Raw genomic sequence first — 25193 nt, forward strand, 5'->3', positions numbered from 1 at the left:
ATGGTTTCAGGGAGGGATGAGTTGTTGCTAACGTTCAAAAATCAGCTAAAGTCTAAACCGTAACTAGAGACCATCTTCACTCTTAAACATGAACCAAATGTTGAATTTTAAATGTATGTTTACTTCCATGGTTAAAACAGTACCAGCTGGCTTAGTAAGTTTCAATTTGAACACATGGAATAAAAGAAGAATACTGCTTAATATTTCATAGCTTTTTCTTCAATATGAGGCACTGAATCAACTAGAATAATTATTCTTGAGTGAACCTAATGAAAAATTTTCCACAGTACCTTCAGCTGGGTCATTTATAGGGTGCCCCCTAAAATGTGGCCAGATGCGGAACTTTTTCAGCCAGCCTGGGATTGATATTCTTGACCTCTGATGAGTGTTTCTTCTTCTGGCATTCTGGGAGCAGCATCCTGGGAAATGCATTACAATAGAGACAATTATTGACATCTTGCTGGCAGAAGACAATGGGGAAATTAGCAATAATTTATTCACAGTTCAATCCTTTGGTCCCTTTCCTCACCAGCGGCCCAGCAGAGCCTCCTGAAACAAAGTTGGACTTAGGAAGATATTGCAGTTTGGTATGCAGTGCAAACACCCAACAGACATGTTTTGTGGGCAAATATCTTTATTTAACTGAGAATGTCTAGAAACTCAGCAAACCATTGGGACCATGACTGATGGACTGGATTCAAATCCCGTTTGGAAGAAGCATGTGCTTGGGAATGATATGTAGATCCCTCTTTGCCTCAGTTCCCTGTTCTGAGATGTAGAAATGTTAATATGGCCTACTTTTAGCATTATGTCATGTGGCCAAAAATGATTGAATACAGGTAAAATGTTTGAAAAATAAAGGACCGGTGCTTCACAAATGCTCTATAAGTGTTCAATCCTGAATGATGGCATGAAGAAGCTGGATATTTCGTAGCTGTTGAAAGGAGAGAAGGGATTTGACGGCTCCAAGTAAAGGGGGATTCAAGCTTACTCTTCAGCTTTTTCATGGGAACAATGCTTTAGAGCTCATGGAGAATATCCATTATCATGTCTGACACCCAGCCCTGTTGGGGGTGAAGGGGAGGGCAAAGTGGGGGCTGTAACCCATATGTTATGGTGGAGGGTGTGGAAATTTAGAGAGATAAGTGTCTGTCCAAGAGTCACAACCATGATGAATGATGGATCACGGACAGGACAGACAGAGCCAGTGCCCACCCTGAGATCAATACCTGGGGTAGATCTCTTGGGTCTGTCTTCACTGTATGCAGTGTTTCTTGCCCAGCACACAGAAACAGAGTCGGCACAAGTGATGGAAGACAGACTTTCCACAGGAGAAGGACATTTCGTTTCCTTAGCACAGAATCCGATAGTGAATATTAGCCTCAAAGGAGAAAGGTGGAGTGAATTTCCTCCATCTACTCCTGGAGGCTCCTTCTTTCTCGGACTCCTCCAGAACTGGGTGTGGCATGTGGGTACAAGCATGGGCTCCCTGCAAAAGGAAGGAGGCCTGCCTAGCACTAGGTGCTTCAGGTAAGGGGGGAGGACTCATCCCGAGGCTCTAATAGGAAACACAATGAGGGAAGTGGCAGAGAGATGTATCATAACCATTCAGAATGCTATGAGACCTACTAAGAGATGAGATTTCTTATTAAATTAAGTTGTAATTGACCCAGTAGTAGGGATGCTGAAACCCAGTTGTGTTCATTAAGAATCCAGCCATGGAGCAACTAAGTCCGTGCACCACAACTACAAAGCCTGGGGTCTAGAGCCCGCAAATCACAACTACTGAGCCCACGTGCCACAACTATTGAAGCCCATGCACCTAGAGCCCGTGTTCTGGAACAAGAGAAGCCACCGAAATGAGAAGCCCGTGCACTGCAACAAAGAGCCAACACAGGCAAAAAAAAAAAAAAAGAATCCAGTAAACATTTGCCTGGGTGGTGATAGGATTTGTTTTCCAGGTTAAATGAGGCTCACTTGGTATAAAATCAATGCACACACTGAAAGTGTACAGTTTATTTACTTTTATATCCATACCCATTCATGATGCAGTGGTGATGGGAATATTTTCTAGAAAGTTGGCACCAGTAACAGTGATGTTTAGGGGAACATAAATCAAGGGAAACACAACACAAAAAGTTCACATACACACACAGAGTCATCCCACTCATTTCACATACAGACACACCCAGTCTCATGCACACAAACCTACACCACTTAACCGTAATGCAGATTCTTCCTGGGACTATAGTAATTGGTCACATTACTTGTAAATCACTTTCTATCACCAGGGACCCTACTCTCATTCCCAGCACAAATTTGGAATCAGTTTGCCCTCTACACTAAACCCAGCAAGAATGTCCCACTTTCTCATCTTCAAAGTTCTTCCTCCCCAAGTGACTGATTCCAGAATACATACCGTTTTCACGTTCTGGGAAGGTCACCTGCAATTACAGAAGAGAAAACACTATGAGGATAAGATCACAGTGATGCTCAGGTCTTTTGTTCATTTGCTGACAGTAGAAAACCTGATAAGAAACAGTGGTCCAGGGAACCCAGCAAGGGTTATGAGAGCAAACCTACTCAGGCTGAAAGGCAAGAACTTTGCTAGGAGGATGGAACTTCCAAGTCCATTTAGGTTGGAAATTACAGAATTCTTTGCCTAGAGGGAAAATCGCTGCAGGAGAGAGAGCTCTGTACTCTAAAGGCTGTAATGGATGCTGTCAATTTTAATGTCCTGTGGAATCAGGCACCATGAGTTGGTAATAGACTCTCACTCCACATTCTCCCAATCAAGGGAATTGTATGTATCTGGAATGAATACCCTCAAATATTCATAACTTAATTCTATTGAAAGAGAAATAAAGCCATATTTCTATCTCAGACCAGAAGAAATCCAGCTTACCTTGGGGATACACGGAGGCTTTTCTTCTGTCCTATCATGGTGCATGTCATCCGCCACATCCTCAGGGAGAGCTGGAGGGACAGAGAGTAACTGTCAGGACACTGGTGCTGCTGCTCAGGAATTACTCAGGGTCTTTCTTCTCGATGAGGACATGGGGTGGTGTGTATGGATGTGGGAGGTTAGTAAGTGTGCGCTGAGCTGGTGATGGGCCATCCCCTTTGGGGAAGAAGGAAGGCAAAGGACAAGAGGAAGGAAATGAAAACAGAGATTTGGCTTTGAAGCTAAGGGAATCCTAATCAGAAGGGAAGGGTCGATCTAAGAAATTGTAAACACTAAAATGCATGCTCTGTTTCAATTACAGAGACACATGACCCATCCTGCCTCTTTTGAGCTTCTGCTAAATTGCCACTGTCGCTTGATTTTTCCCAGATCACTCTTCCCCCAGCATCCACAATGCCAGCTACTGCATTTATCATGTCTTCTGTTGTATATTATATACTTGATTAACAGCAACCTCTATTAAAGGAGTGAATACAATCCTAAACAAAATATGCTATATTTATTCACTAATCTCTTGTCTTAAAGAAAATCAAATACACAAGATTTGACAAAACTGAAATCCTACCATTTAGATACAACCACTATCAATCCTATCATATTTTTCTCCCAGTCTTTGTTTTCAATACAATGTACGTATGCCCACTGAGTCAGGGGCTGTCCGTACTCTAGGGAGCTGTTCCATAAGTGGGACAGTTCGTTATGAAGACGGAGCCCAGACTGAGCACAGCCTGTCTCTAACCCAGCTGTGCAGGAGAAGTGTATAGGCTAACAGTCAGGTTCCACTTTGAGTCCTTGGTTGTGGACTACAGGAATTGACCAATTCTAAAGCTTATGGTAATGTTATCCAATACAATAAAATATCCCTGATTCTTATCTGCTTTTGGCCTTGTTTAAGCAATGACACCAGCACTGACAGATATGACCTGTACTGTATACATGGGGTCTCACACCTCTCAGAATCAGTGAGCTGACCAGGAGAATGCAGGTCCTGAGGTGAATTTCACCTTAATGACTGTGCCAAACTCAACTGATAAGTCCACCCATAGCTGCCCTGGATTCTGTGACCACTAAGGCCACCTGATGGGCAGGGTCTGGACCTTTGGAGATGCTAGGACTTCCAGCCAAGGATACGGATGCAGGGACTCCCTTGCTCCATGACTGAGGATCCCTTGGCTGAGTGGTAAGTGCAGGTCAGGGATCCAGAGCACCCACATTGGGACCCACCCCTGGGTTCTCAGTTTGGCTGTTCTCCTTAGGAGGTCAAGAGCTTAGAACATTTATCTCTGCACCATCTCCTATCGAGGAAAAGAAATATTAACCAAATCTGGGCAACAGCTGTGTTGAGGGACGAACATGCAATCAACTTCAGAAAACAAGTAAGGGTCATGTGCCTGAGCTAACCTTAGGTACTTCAAAACAACTCCGTACGTCTCTTAGCCCCTTAGAGGGGATGAAAGCAATATTTGAGTTAAAAGTAACTTGTCCCAATACCCTTAGTCTGGAATACTGAAAAAAAAGTTCCACAGCAGGGGAAGCCTCCTAAACACACAGCACCTGCCAGGGTTTACCCCAGCCTTGGAAGAACTGGGAAGAATAAGACCAAGGCAGGCCTGAGGAAAGGTCAGAGGGTAGGCAGGACTGGGGTGTGAGAAGCAGGGGCAGGGCTGTCTGGACGGAGAAGTGGGTTGTAAGAAGAGCAGTGACCCTGGGTCCTGCTGCCCTAAGTCTCTGTCCTGGGCCTGGTGAACCCCAGGAGACCAGGTCAGCAGGGCTGTGAAAGCAAGTGTGTGAAGAAGCCCAGCAGCCCCTTCACACAGCCCTCTAGAATTTCTGCCGCCCATGGAGGTTCTCTAGGGGCAGCTGGACGTGGACCCCTCTCAAATGGAAGCATGTCAGCACATCAGCCTTCGGGAAGTGCAGAGGCTGAGATGAGCTGAAGGAGACTGAGCAAATGCAGTGATCCCAGAACACGTGTTCTGTGACTCATCCATCTCTGGGACTGTCCTTTACAAGAGGAACTAACAGTGAGGACACTACATGAGGTGAAGCCACAAGTCCTGAAAGTGCAGAGGGAGACAGTTCACTTCTCATCCACCACCTCACCCTTTCTAGAAGAACTTGGTCTCAAGTTTCAAGGGCCCATGAGAGTTTTGACCCACAGGTTCTGTCCATCATAGGTCAATATGCAAAGGAAAACAAACTCTCCTGTGCACAATACCCTACATTTGCTAACCAGAACACAAACTTCCATATTAGGCAGTGACAAGCACAAGAAAGAGCAGCTCATGTGCAAAAGATCAGTTTTGATGAGCAAATCAAGAAAAGGTGATTATAGAGCACAGTCACGTCTAAGGACACAATTTCTCTCTATTGTATCATTAAAATATGAAAAAAAAGTCAGAACTCTACACATATTTCATTCTTCTTTCTGATTTCATATCCACTTTCCTCAGTCTCCAAAGGAGGAGATTTAACCCTAAAGTTCCAGGAACCCTCTGCCATTAGATCCTACCTAAGTGTTGTTCCTACCTGTATCCTTTTCCTCATCACAGCCACAAATGCTATCCAGAGTCGATTCTGTAGAAACACGAATACGAATGTACAAGTCTTATGGATACATTTAAAATGTGACTAATGTGACTGAGTAATTGGTTATTTTATTTTGTTTTATTTTAATACACTAAGATAATCATTGACTGAATTAAATAAATTGTAACAGGCACATCTAGCTAGTGGCTACCACATTGTAATACACATCCCTCTCTCTCTCTCTCTCTCCATATAAATGTATATATATATATATATAATATATGGAGAATGTTACCACCACTCCCCTGTTTATTCACCTCTGTATGTTGTATCAATTAAAGTTGACTATTTGCTGATGGTTTAATGAAGGTAAAACCTCTGCCCCGTGAAGGTACTTAGCCAAAGGGGTAAGAGGGATGTGTCCCTCTGCTGGTTTCCCTGGTAACCGATGAGCCCATCTGCTGTCAATCCCCCCTTTAACTGGTAGCCTGCCTATTCCGCCCAGAGAGAAGAATGCTGCTACTGCTGCTGCTGCGTTCTGCCTGCCATCGCCTATCTACAGTGGGATGTCTCTCCAGGACCACTTTGCTTAAGACGTGAAAGATCTCCCATCTATTAAACCATGAATGTCTCTGTCCCTGACTCCGGGCTCTTTCCTTAGCCCTGAGGCTGAGCAAGTACAGGGCTTGCAGGCGTGAGAGGTGCAGCCCAACACCTTCTGCAGGGCAGTTTGCTGGCCACATTTGATGATTCCTTTGTAGGTGTTTCCTAGGCTCATGCACACTTGCCAGGCACTCATGAGACCTTGGGGACACTGAAACAGTAATGTCAACACCCAGATCCTAGAGGAATTCCCGACAGGTGTTCCACTTGAGGGGAGAGGTAATGAGCATGGCCCAGTGCACCTGTGCTAGACATAATCAGCGAGCAGGTGCAGAAGGGAGGGAGGGACATTCACTCACATCATGAGGCCATCCTTCTCACCACTGCCTCTGAAAAATCCAGGGAAGGAAGGGACAAAATGCCCTTAGAAGGTAAATGGCCTGTACACTGAAAACTACAAACCACTGCTGAAAGAATTAAACAGGGAAAAAATAATTGAAATGACATAGCATATTCATAGACTGGAGACATATTATTGTTGACATTTCTACACTACACGAAGGTAAGTAGTAATTCATTGTAATACATATAAAAATCCCAATGTCATTTTCAAAGTAAAAGAAAAAAAATCCTAAAATACATATGGAACCACTAAGGACTCCTAACAGACAAAACAATCCTGAGAACAAAGAACATAGATGGAGGCTTCTCACTTCCTGACTTCAAAACAAATTACAAAGCCACAGGAATCAAAACTGTACGGTATGGACATAGAAACAGATACATAGGCCTAAAGACCAGAATAAATAACCCCCAAGAAAACTCATAGATACATGGCCAAATGAAATTCACCAAGCTTCTAAGACAACAAATAGGGAAAGTATAGTTTTTTCAACAGTCAATAGGATGAAAATATAACTTACAGAAAGATTACAAACATATATCAGAAAAGGAGCTAATGTCCAAAACATCTAAGAAAAACACTACAATTCAAATGCAAAATACATTAAAAAATTAAAAAGGGCAAATAACTGGGTTCAGAAATGTGCAAAGACTTAAATAAGACATTTCCTGAAAAAGACATACAAATGGCTAACAAATATAGGAAAAGGTTCACAGCCTCACTAATCATCAGGGCAAGGAAAATGAACATCTCACACCTGTTAGGCTGTGTATTATAAAGAAAAAAATTAACAGCTTAAGGCAAAGATGTAGGGAATTGGAAACTTTGTACACTGCTGGTGGGAATGTAAAATAGTGCAGCTCTTATGAAAAACAGTACGGGGGTTCCTTATAAAATTATAAACAGAAATATCATATGATTCAGCAATCACAGTTCTGGGTATATATCCAAAGGAAATTAAATCAGTATCACAATGAGATGAACTTAAGTTCATTGCAGCATTCTCCACAATAGCCTAGATATGCAACCAACTTCACAAAACAAGTAAGGGTCCTGTGCCTGAGCTAACCTTAGGTACTTCAAAACAACTCCATAAGTCTCTTAGCCCCTTAGAGAGGATGAAAGCAATATTAGAGTTAAAAGTAACTTGAACCAATTCCCTTAGTCTGGAATACTGAAACAAAAGTTCTACAGCAGGGGAAGCCTCCTAAACACACAGCACCTGCCAGGGTTTACACAAGCCTTGGAAGAACTGGGAAGGATAAGACCAAGGCAGGCCTGAGGTAAGGTCAGAGCGTAGGCAGGACTGGGGTGTGGGGAGCAGGGGCAGGGCTGTCCGGATGGAGCAGTGGGTTGCAAGAAGAGCAGTGACACTGGGTCCTGCTGCCCTGAGTCTCTCTCCTGGGCCTGGTGAATTTCAGGAGACCAAGTTTGCAGGTCTGTGAGAGCCAGTGTGTATAGCAAGCCCAGCAACCCCTTCACAGAGTCCTCTAGAATGCCTGCCAGCCATGAAGGGTCTTTAGGATCAGCTGGACGTGGAGGCCTCTCAAATGGAAAAATGTCTGCACATCAGCCTTGGGAGGTGCTGAGGCTGAAATGAGGAGACTGAGCACACGCATTGATTCCAAAGTATGTGTTCTGTGACTCATCCACCTCTGGGAGCACGCATTCCATGAGGAATAAACAGTGAGGACAAAAGTAAGATGAAGCTACAAGTCCTGAACGTGTAGAGGGAGAGAGTTCAAGTCTCATCAACCACCTGACACTCACTATAAGAATTTATTCTCTAGTGTCAAGTGACTATGAGACTTTTGTTCCCACTAGGATATGGCCATCATACGTGAATGTAAAACTGAAACCAAAATCCTGGTGCAAAATACTCTACAGGTACCAAAGAGAAACGAACCTTTCATCTTTGACAGTGAAAAAGCAATGAAAGAGTAGTCTTGTGAGAAAGAAAATTTCTGAATGGCAAAGCAAGAAAAGATGACTATAAGCACAGTACAGTCAAAGGACATGGACACAATAACTCTATTATATCATTAAAATTTGGAAAGAGCAAATCAGAATCCTACACATATTTTCTTCTTCTCCCTGATTTCATATTCACCTTCCTTAGTTTCTAAAGAACCGGGTGGAACCCAAGTGTTCTAGGAATTGTTTCGCTTTAGATCCTACCTGAGAGTTGTTCGCTATGTGAATCGTCATCAGCATCAGTGCTATGTATGCTCTCCAAGATCCATTCTGTACAAACACAACCATGAGCATAAAGTTATTATACAAGTTGACCCACCCATTTCTCCTACTCGACTTGCTGGCTCACACAGCATCACCCTGGTCTTCCCTCCAGGTTCTCAGACCTCATCTGTGCTCTGTGCAGACAGAGTCCTTCAATAAGATATTGATCACAGTTGAAAATTTCAAATGAGGGAGAGATGCTGAGAAAATCACCTTTCGACCCCTCACTTCTATAGACCCATTTATAGCTTTCACCGTCAACCTTACCAACCTGAAATTCCAGATGGTACAGACACACTTCAAACATGGCTAGTGTGACCAAGCAATTGTGTGTTTTTTGCATTTTTTAATTGAATGAGTTAATTATTCTTTGAACTAAATTAATTATAAATAGACACATTTGGTTCGTGACTACCACACTGGAAAGCTCAGCTGTAAGAAATCCAAAGATGAGAAAGAGGCAACCAGCCACCCTTCCCCTGATTGTTCTTTACTGCAGAAAATTTGATGGCCTGATCTGATCCTTCGTATGTAGGTATATCTTGGGCTCTTGAACCCACGCCAGGCATTGGGAGGGTCCTTGTGGACACTGAAATAGTACAGTCAACACTCAGATCCAAGAGGAATTCCCAGCAAGGGGCCCACTTGTAGACAGAGGTGAAGGGCATGGCCCAGTACACCTGTATTAGACATTATCAGAGAGTAGGTGCAGGGGGAGGGAGGGATTTCACTCTCTCCATGAGTCCATCCTTCTCAATCCTGACTCTAGAAGGCCTGAGGAAGGCAGTGGAAAAGGCCCCGTAAGAGGTGAAAATTTGTATACTGAAAACTACAGGACACTCTAGAAAGAAATTAAAGAACAGACAAGTAATTGGAATGACATACCATGTTCATAGACTGGATTATTAAATACTGTTGGCATTTCTATACTACATAAAGTGATGTACACATATATCACAACAACCCAGAAAATTCCATGTCATTATTATAGAAGTGGACAGAATTCTAAAATACATATGGAACCCGCCAAGTAGATAAAACAATCTTGAGAGAAAACAGCAATGATGGAGATTAACACTTCCTGAACTCAAAACACATAACAATGCCACAGTAGTCAAAACAGTCTGCTACTGGGATCAAGATAGTGTTATAGACCAATGAAATATAATAGAGAGACCCCAAATAAACGCACATATATATGGCCAACTGATCTTTGCCAAGGTTCTAAGATTACCAAGTGAAGAAAGGATAGTCTCTTCAATAATCAACAGAATGAAAAGGCAACCTATAGGATGGGAGGAAATATGTGTAAACCTTGTATCTGAATAAGGGACCAATATCCAGAATATATAAGAAACTACTACAAGTCAATTTAAAAAAAACAGTGGGCAAATAACTGAGTTTCAAAAAGGGTAAAAAGCTTCACTAGACATTTCTCCATAAAGACATACAAGTGGTCAATCTACATATGAAAATTTGCTCAACCTCGCTAAGCATCAGGGAAATGGAAATCAAGCCACAAGGAGATATAACTCACACCTGTTAGGTTGTGTATTATAAAAAGACAATTAGGGCTTCCCTGCTGGCACAGTGGATGAGAGTCCGCCTGCCGATGCAGGGGACACATGTTCGTGCCCAGGTCTGGGAGGATCCCACATGCCGCTGAGCAGCTTGTCCCATGAGCCATGGCCGCTGAGCCTGTGTGTTTGGAGCCTGCGCTCCGCAACGGGAGAGCCCACAACAATGAGAGACACATGTACTGCAAAAAAAAAAAGAAAGAAAGAAAATTAATGGATGCTGGCAGAAATGTGAAGAAGTGGAACTCCTGTACCCTGTTTTGTACCCTGTAGTAATGTAAAATGGTGTAGCCATTATGGAAAACAGAATGGATGTCCCCCAAAAATTATTAAGAGAACTCTCATAAAATCCAGCAGTCACTCATTTAGGTTTATATACAAAGGAGATAAAACAAGAATATCCAAGAGATATCTACAATCTCATGTCCATGGCAGCATTATACACAATACACAACATAGGAAAACTGCCTAGTGTCCATGGGAAGATGAATTAATAAAGAAAATGTGGTGTATACATAGAGTGGAATGCCATTCAGTCTTTGAAAAAGAAGGAAATCCTGCTATTTGCAGCAACACGAAAGAACTTGGAGGACATTTGTAAGAGTGAAATAAGCCAGTCACGGAAGGTCAAAAACTGAAAGAAAACTCTTAGAAGCAGAGTGTAGAAGGGTGGTTCCAAGAGCTGGCAGGAGGTTGACATGGGGAGTCTCTGTTCAATGGTTAGAATGTGTTATTTCAAAATGGAAAAGTTCTAGACACATGCTGTTCAACAAGGTGCATGTAGTCAACAGGACTGCCTGGACATTTCAAAACATGTTAAGACGTTGGATTTCATCGTATGTGTACTTTTACAACAATAAAATATACATATGTAAAATAAATACAAAGTGGAAAAAGGGGAAAAAAGAAGAAAAATAAGGAAAGGGAGTCAACAGAGGGAAAGAAGAAAGGAGGAAGGGTCTCGAATGTACACAGGTATCAGGAGATAATGGGAGAGAAGCTCCTCTCCCCAGGCTTTAAAGAAGACATCTCTCCAGAGTTCACTCCAGCAGGAGGGGGATGTCCTTTCTCTTCCAAATTCAACCAGAAGTGCGAATAGCATCCTAAGTGTGGCCCAGGCTGTGCTCTGGTGTACACTTTTCCTTGATCTCTAAACCAACCACACCTGACTCCCCATGGCTCAGGTGTCCTTAAAGTATCTCCTTCCACTTCTCTAAAGCATTTCCCTCTTCAAGTGCAGCCCGAGGCGGCAATCCTGTCCTCACACGTGGGGTCCACTGGGCGGGTCTCTGAGTTCTTAAGAGCCTCCCTGTGAGTAGCAGGCACTGAATCGCACACCAGGGTTCCCCTCAGCACCATCAGGTAACTACGACCTAGGGATTGAGGATTTCTAGAACAACTTTACTCATAGACAGTCTCATGGTTAAACAAGTGACATTTTACAATCAAGCATTTTCAGTTTTTTCTTTGGTGGGGAAAATATTGACACATATAAGGCAATCATATTCTATTAAAGTATGTATTTCTCAAAGGACTCACTATCGAAAAAAATTTTTAAGTATAACTTTCCATGTTTTAATTGACTTTACTCTCAGACTTGTTTGCTTGCAAAAGCCTTCAGAAAATACCAAGAACATACATCATCTGGCAGTTTGCACAGCAACATGAGTGGAGATGCTCTTGTCACACTGCTTGATTTCTCTGTCCCACCTTGCAAAGCACAACCTCCTGTCCGCCCTCCTGGGAAGGGAGCCAGTGCCCACCCTGTGCTCAATCCTTGGGGTAGATATCTTGGTTCTGTCTTCACTGTATGCAGTGTTTCTTGCCCAGCACACAGAAACAGGGCCGGCACAAGTGATGGAAGACAGACTTTCTACAGGAGAAGGACATTGCGTTTCCTTAGCAGAGAATCCGATAGTGAATATTAGCCTCAAAGGAGAAAGGTGGAGTGAATTTCCTCCATCTACTCCTGGAGGCTCCTTCTTTCTCGGACTCCTCCAGAACTGGGTGTGGCATGTGGGTACAATCATGGGCTGCCTGCAAAAAGAAGGAGTCCTGCCTAGCACTAGGTGCTTCAGGTAAGGGGGGAGGACTCCTCCTGAGGCTCTAATAGGAAACAGTTAGAATGAGGGAAGTGGCAGAGAGATGTATCATAACCATTCAGAATGTTATGAGACGTACTAAGAGATGAGATTTCTTATTAAATGAAGTTGTAATTGGCCCAGTAGTAGGCATGCTGAAACCCAGTTTTGTTCACTAAGAATCCAGCCATGGAGCAACTAAACCCGTGCACCACAACTACTAAGCCTGTGCTCTAGACCCTGAAAATCACAACTACTGAGCCCACGTGCCACAAATTTTGTAGCCCATGCACTTAGAGCCCGTGGTCTGGAACAACAGTAGCCACCGAAATGAGAAGCCCGCACAGTGCAACGAAGACCCAACACAGCCAAAAGAAAAAAAAAAGAATCCAGTAAACATTTGCCTGGGTGGTGATAGGATTTGTTTTCCAGGTTAAATGAGGCTCACTTGGTATAAAATCAATGCACACCCTGAAAGTGTACAGTTTATTTACTTTTATATCCATACCCATTCATGATGCAGAGTTGATGGGAATATTTTTTAGAAAGATGGCACCAGGAACAGTGATGTTTATGGGAACATAAGTCAAGGGAAACACAACACAAAATGTTCACATACACACACAGAATCATACCACTCATTTCACATACAGACACACCCTTTCTCATGCACACAAACTTACACCACCTAACCGTAATACAGCTTCTTCCTGGGACTATAGTAACTGGTCACATTACTTGTAAATCTCTTTCTATCACCAGGACCCCTACTCTCATTCCCAGCACAAATTTGAAATCAGTTTGCCCTCTACACTAAAACCAGCAAGAATGTCCCACTTTCTCATCTTCCAAGTTCTTCCTCCCCAAGTGACTGATTCCAGAATACATACTGTTTTCACGTTCTGTGAAGGCCACCTGCAACTACAGAAGAGAAAACACTATGAGGATAAGATAACAGTGATGCTCAGGTCTTTTGTTCATTTGCTGACAGTAGAAAACCTGATAAGAAACAGTGGTCCAGGGAACCCAGCAAGGGTTATCAGAGCAAACCTATTCAGGCTGAAAGGCAAGAACTTTGCTAGGAGGATGGAACTTCCAAGTCCATTTAGGTTGGAAATTACAGAATTCTCTGCCTAGAGGAAAAATCGCTCCAGGAGAGAGAGCTCCATACTATACAGGCTGTAATGGATGCTGTCAATTTTAATGTCCTGAGGAATCAGGCACCATGAGTTGGTAATAGACTCTCACTCCACATTCTCCCAACCAAGGGAATTGTATGTATCTGGAAGGAATACCCTCAAATATTCATAACTTAAATCTATTGAAAGAGAAATAAAGCAATATTTCTATCTCAGACCAGAAAAAATCCAGCTTACCTTGATGATCCTCGGAGGCTTTTCTTCTGTCCTATCACGGTGCAGGTCTACCGCCACATCATCAGGGAGAGCTGGAGGGACACAGAGTAACTGTCAGGACACTGGTGATGCAGCTCAGGAATGACTCAGGGCCTTTCTTCTCGATGAGGACATGGGGTGGTGTGTATGGATGTGGGAGGTTAGTAAGTGTGGGCTGAGCTGGTGTTGGGCCATCCTCTTTGGGGGATGAAGGAAGGTAAAGGACAAGAGGAAGGAAATGAAAACAGAGCTTTGGCTTTGTAGCTAAAGGGAGCCTAATCAGAAGGGAAGGGTCGATCTAAAAAATGGTAAACATTAAAATGCATGCTCTGTTTCAGTGACAGAGACCCATGACCCATCCTGCCTCTTTTGAGCTTCTGCTAAATTGCCACTGTCTCTTGATTTTTCCCAGATCACTCTTTCCCCAGCATCCACAATGCCAGCTACTGCATTTATCATGACTTCTGTTGTATGATATTTTATACTTGATTAACAGCAACCTCCATTAAAGGACTGAATTCAATCCTAGACAAAATATGCTACATTTATTCACTAATCACTTGTCTTAAAGAAAATCAAATACACAAGATTTGACAAAACTGAAATCCTACCCTTTAGATACAGCCACTATCAATCGTATCATATTTTTCTCCCAGTCTTTGTTTGCTATACAATGTACGTATGCCCACTGAGTCAGCGGCTGTCCATACTCTAGGGAGCTGTTCCATAAGTGGGACACTTTGTTATGAAGAGGGAGCCCAGACTCAGCACAGCCTGTCTCTAACCCAGCTGTGCAGGAGAAGTGTACAGGCTAACAGTCAGGTTCCACTTTGAGTCCTTGGGTGTGGGCTACAGGAATTGACCAATGCTAAGGCTTATGGTAATGTTATCCAATACAATAAAATAGCTCCCTGATTCTTATTTGCTTTTGGCCTTGTTTAAGCAATGACACCAGCACTGACAGATATGACCTGTACTGTATACGTGGGGTCTCAAACCTCTCAGAATCTGTAGCTGACCAGGAGAATGCAGGTCTTGAGGTGAATTTCACATTAATGACTGTGCCAAAGTCAACTGATAAGTCCAGCCATAGCTGCCCTGGATTCTGTGATCATTAAGGCCACCTGATGGGCAAGGTCTGGACCTTTGTAGATGCTAGGACTTCCAGCCAAGGATACGAATGCAGGGACTCCCTTGCTCCATGACTGAGGATCCCTTGGCTGAGTTGTAAGTGCAGGTCAGGGATCCAGAGCATCCATATTGGGACCAACCCCTGGGTTCTCAGTTTGGCTTTTCCACTTAGGAGATCAAGAGCTTAGAACATTTATCTCTGCACCATCTCCTTCTGAGGAAAAGGAATATTAACCAAATCTGGGCAACAGCTGTGTTGAGGGAAGAACATGCAACCAACTTCACAAAACAAGTAAGGGTTCTGTGCCTGAGCTAACCTTAGGTACTTCAAAAGAACTCCGTAAGTATCTTAGCCCCTTAGAGCGGATGAAAGCTATATTAGAGTTCAAAGTAACTTGTCCCAATTCCCTTAATCTGGAAAACTGAAACAAAATTCTACAGCAGAGGAAGCCTCATAAACACAAAGCACCTGCCTGGGTATACCCCAGCCTTGGAAGAACTGGGAAGGATAAGACCAAGGCAGGCCTGAGGAAAGGTCAGAGGGTAGGCAGGACTGTGGGGTGGGGAGCAAGAGCAGGGCTGTCTGGAAGGAGCAGTGGGTTGTAAGAAGAGCAGTGACCCTGGGTCCTGCTGCCCTGAGTCTCTGTCCTGGGCCTGGTCAACCCCAGGAGACCAGGTCAGCAGGGCTTTGAAAGCAAGTGTGTGAAATAGCCCAGCAGCACCTTCACACTGTCCTCTAGAATTCCTGCCGGCCATGAAGGGTCTTTAGGGGCAGCTGGACGTGGACCCCTCTCAAATGGAAGCATGTCAGCACATCAGCCTTGGGGAAATGGAGAGGCTGAGATGAGCTCAAGGAGACTGAGCACATGCAGTGTTCCCAGAGCATGTGTTCTGTGACCCATCCATCTCTGGGACTGTCCTTTACAAGAGGAACTAACAGTGAGGACAAAACATGAGGTGGAGCCACAAGTCCTGAAAGTGCAGAGGGAGACAGTTCACTTCTCATCCACCACCTCACCCTTTCTAGAAGAACTTGGTCTCAAGTTTCAAGGGCCCATGAGTGTTTTGACCCATGAGTGTTTTGTTCTGTCCATCATGGGTCAATATGCAAAAGAAAACAAACTCTCCTGTGCACAATACCCTACATGTGCTAACCAGAAAACAAACTTCCATATTAGGGAGTGACAAGCACAAGAAAGAGCAGCTCATGTGCAAAAGATCATTTTTGATGAGCAAATCAAGAAAATGTGATTATAGAGCACAGTCACGTCTAAGGACACAATTGCTTTCTATTGTATCATTAAAATATGAAAAAAACAAGTCCGAACTCTACACATATTTTATTCTTCTTTCTGATTTCATATCCACCTTCCTCAGTCTCCAAAGCAGGAGATATAACCCTAAAGTTCCAGGAACCCTCTGCCATTAGATCCTACCTAAGTGTTGTTCCTACCTGTATCCTTTTCCTTATCACGGCCACAAATGCTATCCAGAGTCGAATCTGTAGAAACACGAACATGAATTTACAAGTCTTATGGATACATTTAAAATGTGACTAATGTGACTGAGTAATTGGATATTTTATTTGTTTTATTTTAATACTATGAGTTAATCATTAATTGACTTAAATAAATTATAACAGGCACATCTAGCTAGTGGCTACCACACTGTAATACACATCCCTCTCTTTCTCTCTCTCCATATATATATATATATATATATATATATATATATACCCATTCAAGATGGCTGTTTGCTGATGGTTTATCAAAGGAAAAACTTGTGCCCAGTGAAGTACTTAGTCCAAGAGGTAAGAGGGATGCGTCACTCTGCTGGTTTCCCTGGTAACCGATGAGCCCAACTGCTGTCAATTCCCCCTTTAACTGGTAGCCTGCCTATTCCGCCCAGAGTGAAGAATGCTCCTACTGCTGCTGCTGCGTTCTGACTGCCATTGGCTATCTACAGTGGGATGTCTCTCCAGGACTACATTGCTTCTGACGTGAAAGATCTCCCATCTATTAAACCATGAATGTCTCTGTCCCTGATTCCAGGCTCTGTTCTTAGCCCTGAGGTTGAGCAAGTACAGGGCTTGCAGGTGTGAGAGGTGCAGCCCAACACATTCTGCAGGGCAGTTTGCTGGCCAGATTTGATGATTCATTTGTAGGTGTTTCCTAGGATCAGGCACACTTGCCAGGCACTCATGAGACCTTGGGGACACTGAAACAGTAATGTCAACACCCAGATCCTAGAGGAATTCCCGACAGGTGTTCCACTTGAGGGGAGAGGTAATGAGCATGGCCCAGTGCACCTGTGCTAGACATAATTGGCGAGCAGGTGCAGAAGGGAGGGAGGGACATTCACTCACTTCATGAGGCCAGCCTTTTCACCACTGCCTCTGAAAAATCCAGGGAAGGAAGGGACAAAATGCCCTTAGAAGGTAAATGGCCTGTACACTGAAAACTACAAACCACTGCTGAAAGTATTTAACAAGGAACAAATAATTGAAATGGCATATCATATTCATAGACTGGAGATTTCTTATTGTTGACATTTCTACACTACCCAAAGGTAATTATAAATTCATTGTAATACATATCAAAATCCCAATGTCATTTTCAAAGAAATAGAAAAAAAAAGATCCTAAAATATATATGGAAACACTAAGGAGTCCAAACAGACAAAACAATCCTGAGAACAAAGAACATAGATGGAGGCTTCTCACTTCCTGTCTTCAAAACACACTACAAAGCCACAGGAATCAAAACTGTATAGTACTGACATAGAAACAGATACATAGGCCTAAAGACCAGAATAAATAAATCCCAAGAAAACTCATAGATACAGGGCCAAATGAAATTCACCAAGCTTCTAAGACAACAAATAGGGAAAGTATAGTTTTTTCAACAGTCAATAGGATGAAAATATAACTTACAGAAAGATTACAAACATATATCAGAAAAGGAGCTAATGTCCAAAACATCTAAGAAAAACACTACAACTCAAATGCAAAATACATTAAAAAATTAAAAAGGGTAAATAAATGGGTTAAGAAATGTGCAAAGACTTAAATAAGACATTTCCTGAAAAAGACATACAAAAGAGTAACAAATATAGGAAAAGGTTCTCAACCTCACTAATCATCAGGGCAATGCAAATGAACACCTCACACCTGTTAGGCTGTGTATTATAAAGAAAAAAATTAACAGTTTAAGGCCAAGATGTGGGGAATTGGAAACTTTGTACACAGCTGGTGGTAATGTAAAATGGTGCAGCTCTTGTGAAAAAGAGTATGGGTGTTCCTTATAAAATTATAAACAGAAATATCATATGATTCAGCAATCACAGTTCCGGGTATATATCCAAAGGAAGTTAAATCAGTATCACAATGAGATGAACTTAGGTTCATTGCAGCATTCTCCACAATAGCCTAGATATGCAACCAACTTCACAAAAAAAGTAAGTGTCCGGTGCCTGAGCTAACCTTAGGTACTTCAAAACAACTCCGTAAGTCTCTTAGCCCCTTAGAGAGGATGAAAGCAATATTAGAGTTAAAAGTAGCTTGAACCAATTCCCTTAGTCTGGAATACTGAAACAAAAGTTCTACAGCAGGGGAAGCCTCCTAAACACACAGCACCTGCCAGGGTTTACCCCAGCCTTGGAAGAACTGGGAAGGATAAGCCCAAGGAAGGCCTGAGGAAAGGTCCGAGGGAAGGCAGGACTGGAGTGTGGGGAGCAGGGGCAGGGCTGTCCGGATGGAGCAGTGGGTTGTAAGAAGAGCAGTGACCCTGGGTCCTGCCGCCCTGAGTCTCTGTCCTGGGCCTGGTGAATTCCAGGAGACCAGGTTAGCAGGGCTGTGACAGCCAGTGTGTGAAGCGAGCCCATCAGACCCTTCACACAGTCCTCTAGAATTCTTGCCGGCCATGAAGGGTCTTTAGGGGCAGTTGGACGTGGAGCCCTCTCAATTGGAAACCTCTCAGCACATCAGCCTTGGGAGGTGCTGAGGCTGAAATGAGGAGACTGAGCACATGCAGTGATCCAAAAGAATGTGTTCTGAGACTCATCCATCTCTGGGAGCGCGCTTTCCATGAGGAATAAACAGTGAGGACAAAAGTAACATTAAGCTACAAGTCCTGAAAGTGTAGAGGGAGAGAGTTCAAGTCTCATCCACCACCTGACACTCACTATAAGAACTTGTTCTCCAGTGTCAAGTGACTATGGGAGTTTTGTTCCCACTAGGATATGGCCATCATACGTGAATGTAAAAATGAAATCAAAACCTTGGTGCAAAATACCCTCCAGGTATCAAACAGAAAAGAACCTTTCATTTTTGGCAGTGAAAAAGCAATGAAAGAGTAGTCTTGTGAGAAAGAAAATTTCTGAATGGCAAAGCAAGAAAAGATGACTATAAGCACAGTACAGTCAAAAGACATGGACACAATAACTCTATTATATCATTAAAATTTGGAAAGAACAAATCAGAATTCTACACATATTTCCTTCTTCTTCCTGATTTCATGTTCACCTTCCTTCATTTCTAAAGAACCGGGTGGAATCAAAGTGTTCTAGGAATTGTGTCCCTTTAGATCCTACCTGAGAGTTGTTCCCTATGTGAATCGTCCTCAGCATCACTGCTATCTATGCTCTCCACCATGCATTTTGTACAAACACAACTATGAGCCTAAAGTTATCATACAAGTTGACCCACCCATTTCTCCTACTCGACTTGCTGGCTCACACAGCATCACCCTGGTCTTCCCTCCAGGTTCTCAGACCTCCCCTGTGCTCTGTGCAGACAGAGTCCTTCAATAAGATATTGATCACAGTTGAAAATTTCAAATGAGGAAGAGATGCTGAGAAATTCACCTTCCAACCCCTCACTTCTATAGACCCATTTATAGCTTTCACCGTCAACTTTACCAACCTGAAATTCCAGATGTTACAGACACACTTGGAACATGGCTAGTGTGACCAAGCAATTGTGTGGTTTTTGCATTTTTTAATAGAATGATTTAATTATTTTTCGAACTAAATTAATTATAAATAGAGACATTTGGTTAGTGGCTACCACACTGGAAAGCTCAGCTCTAAGAAATCCAAAGATGAGATAGAGGCAACCAGCCACCCCTCCCCTGGCTGTTCCTTACGGCAGAAAATTTGATGGCCTGATCTGATCATTCGTATGTAGGTATATCTTGGGCTCTTGTACCCACGCCAGGCATTGCGAGAGTCCTTGTGGACACTGAAATAGTACAGTCAACACTCAGATCCAAGAGGAATTCCCAGCAAGGGGCCCAATTGTAGACAGAGGTGAAGGGCATGGCCCAGTACACCTGTATTAGACATAATCAGAGAGTAGGTGCAGAGGGGCGGGATGGATTTCACTCTCTCCATTAGTCCATCCTTCTCACCCCTGACTCTAGAGGACCTGAGGAAGGCAGTGGAAAAGGCCCCGTAGGAGGTGAAAAAATTGTATACTGAATACTACAGGACATTGGGGAAAGTAATTACAGAAGAGACAAGTAATTGGAATGACATACCATGTACATAGACTGGATTATTAAATACTGTTGGCATTTCTATACTACATAAAGGGATGTACACATATATCACAACAACCCACAAAATTCCATGTCATTATTATAGAAGTGGACAGAATTCGAAAATACATATGGAACACCCCCAAGTAGATAAAACAATCTTGAGAGCAAAAAGCAATGATGGAGATTAACACTTCCTGAACTCAAAACACATAACAATGCCACAGTAGTCAAAATAGTCTGCTACTGGCATCAAGACAGTGAGATAGACCAATGAAATATAATAGAGAGACCCCAAATAAACGCACATATATATGGCCAACTGATCTTGGCCAAGGTTCTAAGATTACCAAGTGAAGAGAGGATAGTCCCTTCAACAATCAACAGAATGAAAAGGCAACATATAGGATGGGAGGAAATATGTGTAAACCTTGTATCTGCATAAGGGACCAATATCCAGAATATATAAGAAACTACTACAAGTCAATTTCAGAAAAACACGGGCAAATAATGGACTTTAAAAATGGGTAAAAAGCTTCACTAGACATTTGTCCATAAAGACATACAAGTGGTCAATCTACATATGAAAATTTGCTCGACATCGCTAAGCATCAGGGAAATGGAAATGAAGCTCCAAGGAGATATCACCGACACCTCTTAGAATGTGTATTATAAAAAGACAATGAGGGCCTCACGGTTGGCACAGTGGTTGAGAGTCCGCATGCCGAGGCAGGGGACACGTGTTTGTGCCCCGGTCTGGGAGGATCCCACATGCCGCTGAGCAGCTGGGCCCATGAGCCAGGGCCGTTTAGCCTGTGCGTTTGGAGCCTGTGCTTCTCAACGGGAGAGCCCACAACAATGAGAAGCCCGTGTAATGCAAAAAAAAAAAAAAAAAAAAAAAAGAAAATTAACGGATGCTGGCAAAGATGTGAAGAAGTGGAACTTCTGTACCCTATTTTGTAACCTGAAATAATGTAAAATGGTGTAGCCGTTATGGAAAACAGAATGGAGGTCCCCCAAAAATTATTAAGAGAACTCTCATAAAATCCAGCAATCACTCATTTACGTTTATATACAAAGGAGATAAAACAAGAATGTCCAAGAGATATCTACAATCTCATGTCCATTGCAGCATTATACACAATACACAACATAGGAAAACTGCCTAGTGTCCATGGGAAGATGAATTAATAAAGAAAATGTGGTGTATACATAGAGTGGAATGTCATTCAGTCTTTGAAAAGGAAGGAAATCCTGCCATTTGCAGCAACACGAAAGAACTTGGAGGACATTTGTAAGAGTGAAATAAGCCAGTCACAGAAGTTCAAAAACTGAAAGGAAGCTCCGAGAAGCAGAGAGTAGAAGGGTGGTTCCAAGAGCTGGCAGGAGGTTGACATGGGAAGTCTCTGTTCAATGGTTAGAATGTGTTATTTGCAAAATGGAAAAGTTCTAGACACATGCTGTACAACAAGGTGCATGTAGTCAACAGGACTGACTGGACATTTCAAAACCTGTTAAGACGTTGGATTTTATCGTATGTGTACTCTTATAACAATAAAATATACATATGTAAAATAAATACAAAGTGGAAAAAGGGGAAAAAAGAAGAAAAATAAGGAAAGGGAGTCAACAGAGTGAAAGAAGAAAGCAGGAAGGGTCTCGAATGTACACAGGTATCAGGAGATAATGGGAGAGAAGGTCCTCTCCCCAGGCTTTAAAGAAGACATCTCTCCAGAGTTCACTCCAGCAAGAGGGGGATGTCCTTTCTCTTCCCCATTCAAGCAGAAGTGCCAATAGCATCCTAAGTGTGGCCCAGGCTGTGCTCAGGTGTACACTTTTCCTTGATGTCTAAACCAAGCACCCCTGACTCCCCATGGCTCAGGTGCCCTTCCTGTATCTCCTTCCACTTCTCTAAAGCATTTCCCTCTTCAAGTCCAGCCCGAGGCTCCAATCCTGTCCTCACACGTGGGGTCCACTGGGCGGGTCTCTGCGTTCTTAAGAGCCTCCCTGTGAGTAGCAGGCACTGAATCGCACATCAGGGTTCCCCTCAGCACCATCAGGAAACCACGACCTAGGGATTGAGGATTTCTAGAACAACTTTATTCATACACAGTCTCTTGGGTAAACAAGTGACATTTTACAATCAAGCATTTTCAGTGTTTTCTTTGGTGGGGAAAATATTGACACATATAAGGCAATCATATTCTATTAAAGTATGTATTTCTCAAAGGACTCACTATCGAAAAAAAATTTTTAAGTATATCTTTCCATGTTTTAATTGACTTTACTCCCAGAATTGTTTGCTTGCAAAACGCCTTCAGAAAATACCAAGAACCTACTTCATCTGGCAGTTTGCACAGCAACATGAGTGGAGATGCTCTTGTCACACTGCTTGGTTTCTCTGTCCCACCTTGCAAAGCACAACCTCCTCTCCGCCCTCCTGGGAAGGGAGTCAGTGCCCACCCTGAGCTCAATCCCTGGGGTAGATCTCTTGGTTCTGTCTTCACTGTACGCAGTGTTTCTTGCCCAGCACACAGAAACAGGGCCGGCACAAGTGATGGAAGACAGACTTTCCACAGGAGAAGGACATTGCGTTTCCTTAGCACAGAATCCGATAGTGAATATTAGCCTCAAAGGAGAAAGGTGGAGTGAATTTCCTCCATCTACTCCTGGAGGCTCCTTCTTTCTCGGACTCCTCCAGAACTGGGTGTGGCATGTGGGGACAAGCATGGGCTCCCTACAAAATGATGGAGGCCTACCTAAAACAAGGTGCTTCAGGTAAGGGGGGAGGACTCATCCCGAAGCTCTAATAGGAAAGAGTTAGAATGAGGGAAGTGGTAGAGAGTTGTATCATAACCATTCAGAATGCTATGAGACCTACTAAGAGATGAGATTTCTTATTAAATGAAGTTGTAATTGACCCAGTAGTAGGGATTGTGAAATACAGTTTTGTTCACTAAGAATCCAGTCATGGAGCAACTAAGCCCGTGCACCACAACTACTAAGCCCGTGCTCTAGAGCCCGCAAGTCAAGGCCAAGATGTGGGGAATTGGAAACTTTGTACACTGCTGGTGGGAATGTAAAATGGTGCCGCTATTATGGAAAAGAGTATGGGGGTTCCTTTTAAAATTATAAACAGAAATATCATATGATTCAGCAATCACAGTTCTGGGTATATAGCCAAAGGAAATTAAATCAGTATCACAATGAGATGAACTTATGTTCATTGCAGCATTCTCCACAATAGCCTAGATATGTAACCAACTTCACAAAACAAGTAAGGGTCCTGTGCCTGAGCTAACATTAGGTACATCAAAACTACTCCGTAAGTCTCTTAGCTCTTTAGAGAGGATGAAAGCAGTGTTAGAGTTAAAAGTAACTTTTCCCTATTCCCTTAGCCTGGAATACTGACACAATATTCTACAGCAGAGGAAGCCTCATAAACACACAGCAACTGCCAGGGTTTACACCAGTCTTAGAAAAACTGGGAAGGATAAGACCAAGGCAGGCCTGAGGAAAGGTCAGAGGGTAGGCAGGACTGGAGTGTGGGGAGCAGGGGCAGGTCTGTCCGGATGGAGCAGTGGGTTGTAAGAAGAGCAGTGACCCTGGGCCCTACTGCCATGAGTCTCTGTCCTGGGCCTGGTGAATTCCAGGAGACCAGGTTAGCAGGGCTGTGAGAACCAGTGTGTGAAGTGAGCCCAGCAGCCCCTTCACACAGTCCTCTACAATTCCTGCCGCCCATGAAGGGTCTTAAGGGGCAGCTGGACGTGGACCCCTCTCAAATGGAAGCACCTTCAGCACATCAGCCTTGGGAGGTGCTGAGGCTGAAATGAGGAGACTGAGCACATGCAGTGGCCCCAAAGCATGTGTTCTGTGACTCATCCATCTCTGGGAGCGCATTTTCCATGAGGATTAAACAGTGAGGACAAAAGTAACATTAAGCTACAAGTCCTGAAAGTGTAGAGGGAGAGAGTTCAAGTCTCATCCACCACCTGATACTCAGTATAAGAACTTGTTCTCCAGTGTCAAGTGACTATGAGAGTTTTATTCCCACTAGGATATGGCCATCATACGCGAATGTAAAAAGGAAACCAAAATCCCTGGTGCAAAATACCCTCCAGGTACCAAACAGAAACGAACCTTTCATCTTTGGCAGAGAAAAATCAATGAAAGAGTAGTCTTCTGAGAAAGAAAATTTCTGAATGGCAAAGCAAGAAAAGATGACTATAAGCACAGTACAGTCAAAGGACATGGACACAATAACTCTATTATATCATTAAAATTTGGAAAGAGCAAATCAGAATTCTACACATATTTCCTTCTTCTTCCTGTTTGCATATACACCTTCCTTAGTTTCTAAAGAACCGGGTGGAACCCAAGTGTTCTAGGAGTTGTCTCGCTTTAGATCCTACCTGAGAGTTGTTCGCTATCAGAATCGTCATCAGCATCACTGCTATATATGCTCTCCATGATCCATTCTGTACAAACACAACATGAGCATAAAGTTATTATACAAGTTGACCCACCCATTTCTCCTACTCGTCTTGCTGGCTCACAGAGCATCCCCCTGGTCTTCCCTCCAGGTTCTCAGACCTCCCCTGTGCTCTGTGCAGACAGAGTCCTTCAATAAGATATTGATCACAGTTGAAAATTTCAAATGAGGAGGAGGTGCTGAGAAAATCACCTTTCAACCCCTTACTTCTATAGACCCATTTACAGCTTTCACCGTCAACCT

General features: G+C 43.1%; 1 protein-coding gene across 1 annotated transcript; it reads right to left on the reverse strand.

The window, feature by feature from the left end:
- Window positions 1-8690: 8690 nt before the first annotated feature.
- Window positions 8691-24996, reverse strand: LOC309798066 (uncharacterized protein). The gene is made up of 6 exons (XM_082646388.1): window positions 24871-24996; window positions 16375-16422; window positions 13773-13843; window positions 13287-13317; window positions 10278-10497; window positions 8691-8744 (listed from the first exon to the last, which is right to left on the reverse strand). Exons 1-5 carry the CDS (start codon window positions 24986-24988, stop codon window positions 10307-10309), a joined length of 459 nt encoding a protein of 152 aa, XP_082502514.1. The 5' UTR covers window positions 24989-24996; the 3' UTR covers window positions 8691-8744; window positions 10278-10306.
- Window positions 24997-25193: the final 197 nt, after the last annotated feature.

Source organism: Mesoplodon mirus (genome assembly GCF_964341445.2).
Source record: "Mesoplodon mirus genome assembly, contig: HAP1_SCAFFOLD_1518, whole genome shotgun sequence".
Taxonomy (NCBI): Eukaryota; Metazoa; Chordata; class Mammalia; order Artiodactyla; family Ziphiidae; genus Mesoplodon; species Mesoplodon mirus.

Excerpts from the sequence above, each read along its gene's own strand:
- LOC309798066 (XM_082646388.1), bottom strand. The coding sequence starts at position 24,988 with ATGGGTGGGTCAACTTGTATAATAACTTTATGCTCATGTTGTGTTTGT. Across the intron at positions 16,423-24,870 it reads TGATAGCGAACAACTCTCAG|ATTCGACTCTGGATAGCATT; the intron begins GTAGGATCTAAA and ends GTGTTTCTACAG. Across the intron at positions 13,844-16,374 it reads TGATAAGGAAAAGGATACAG|CTCTCCCTGATGATGTGGCG; the intron begins GTAGGAACAACA and ends GTGTCCCTCCAG.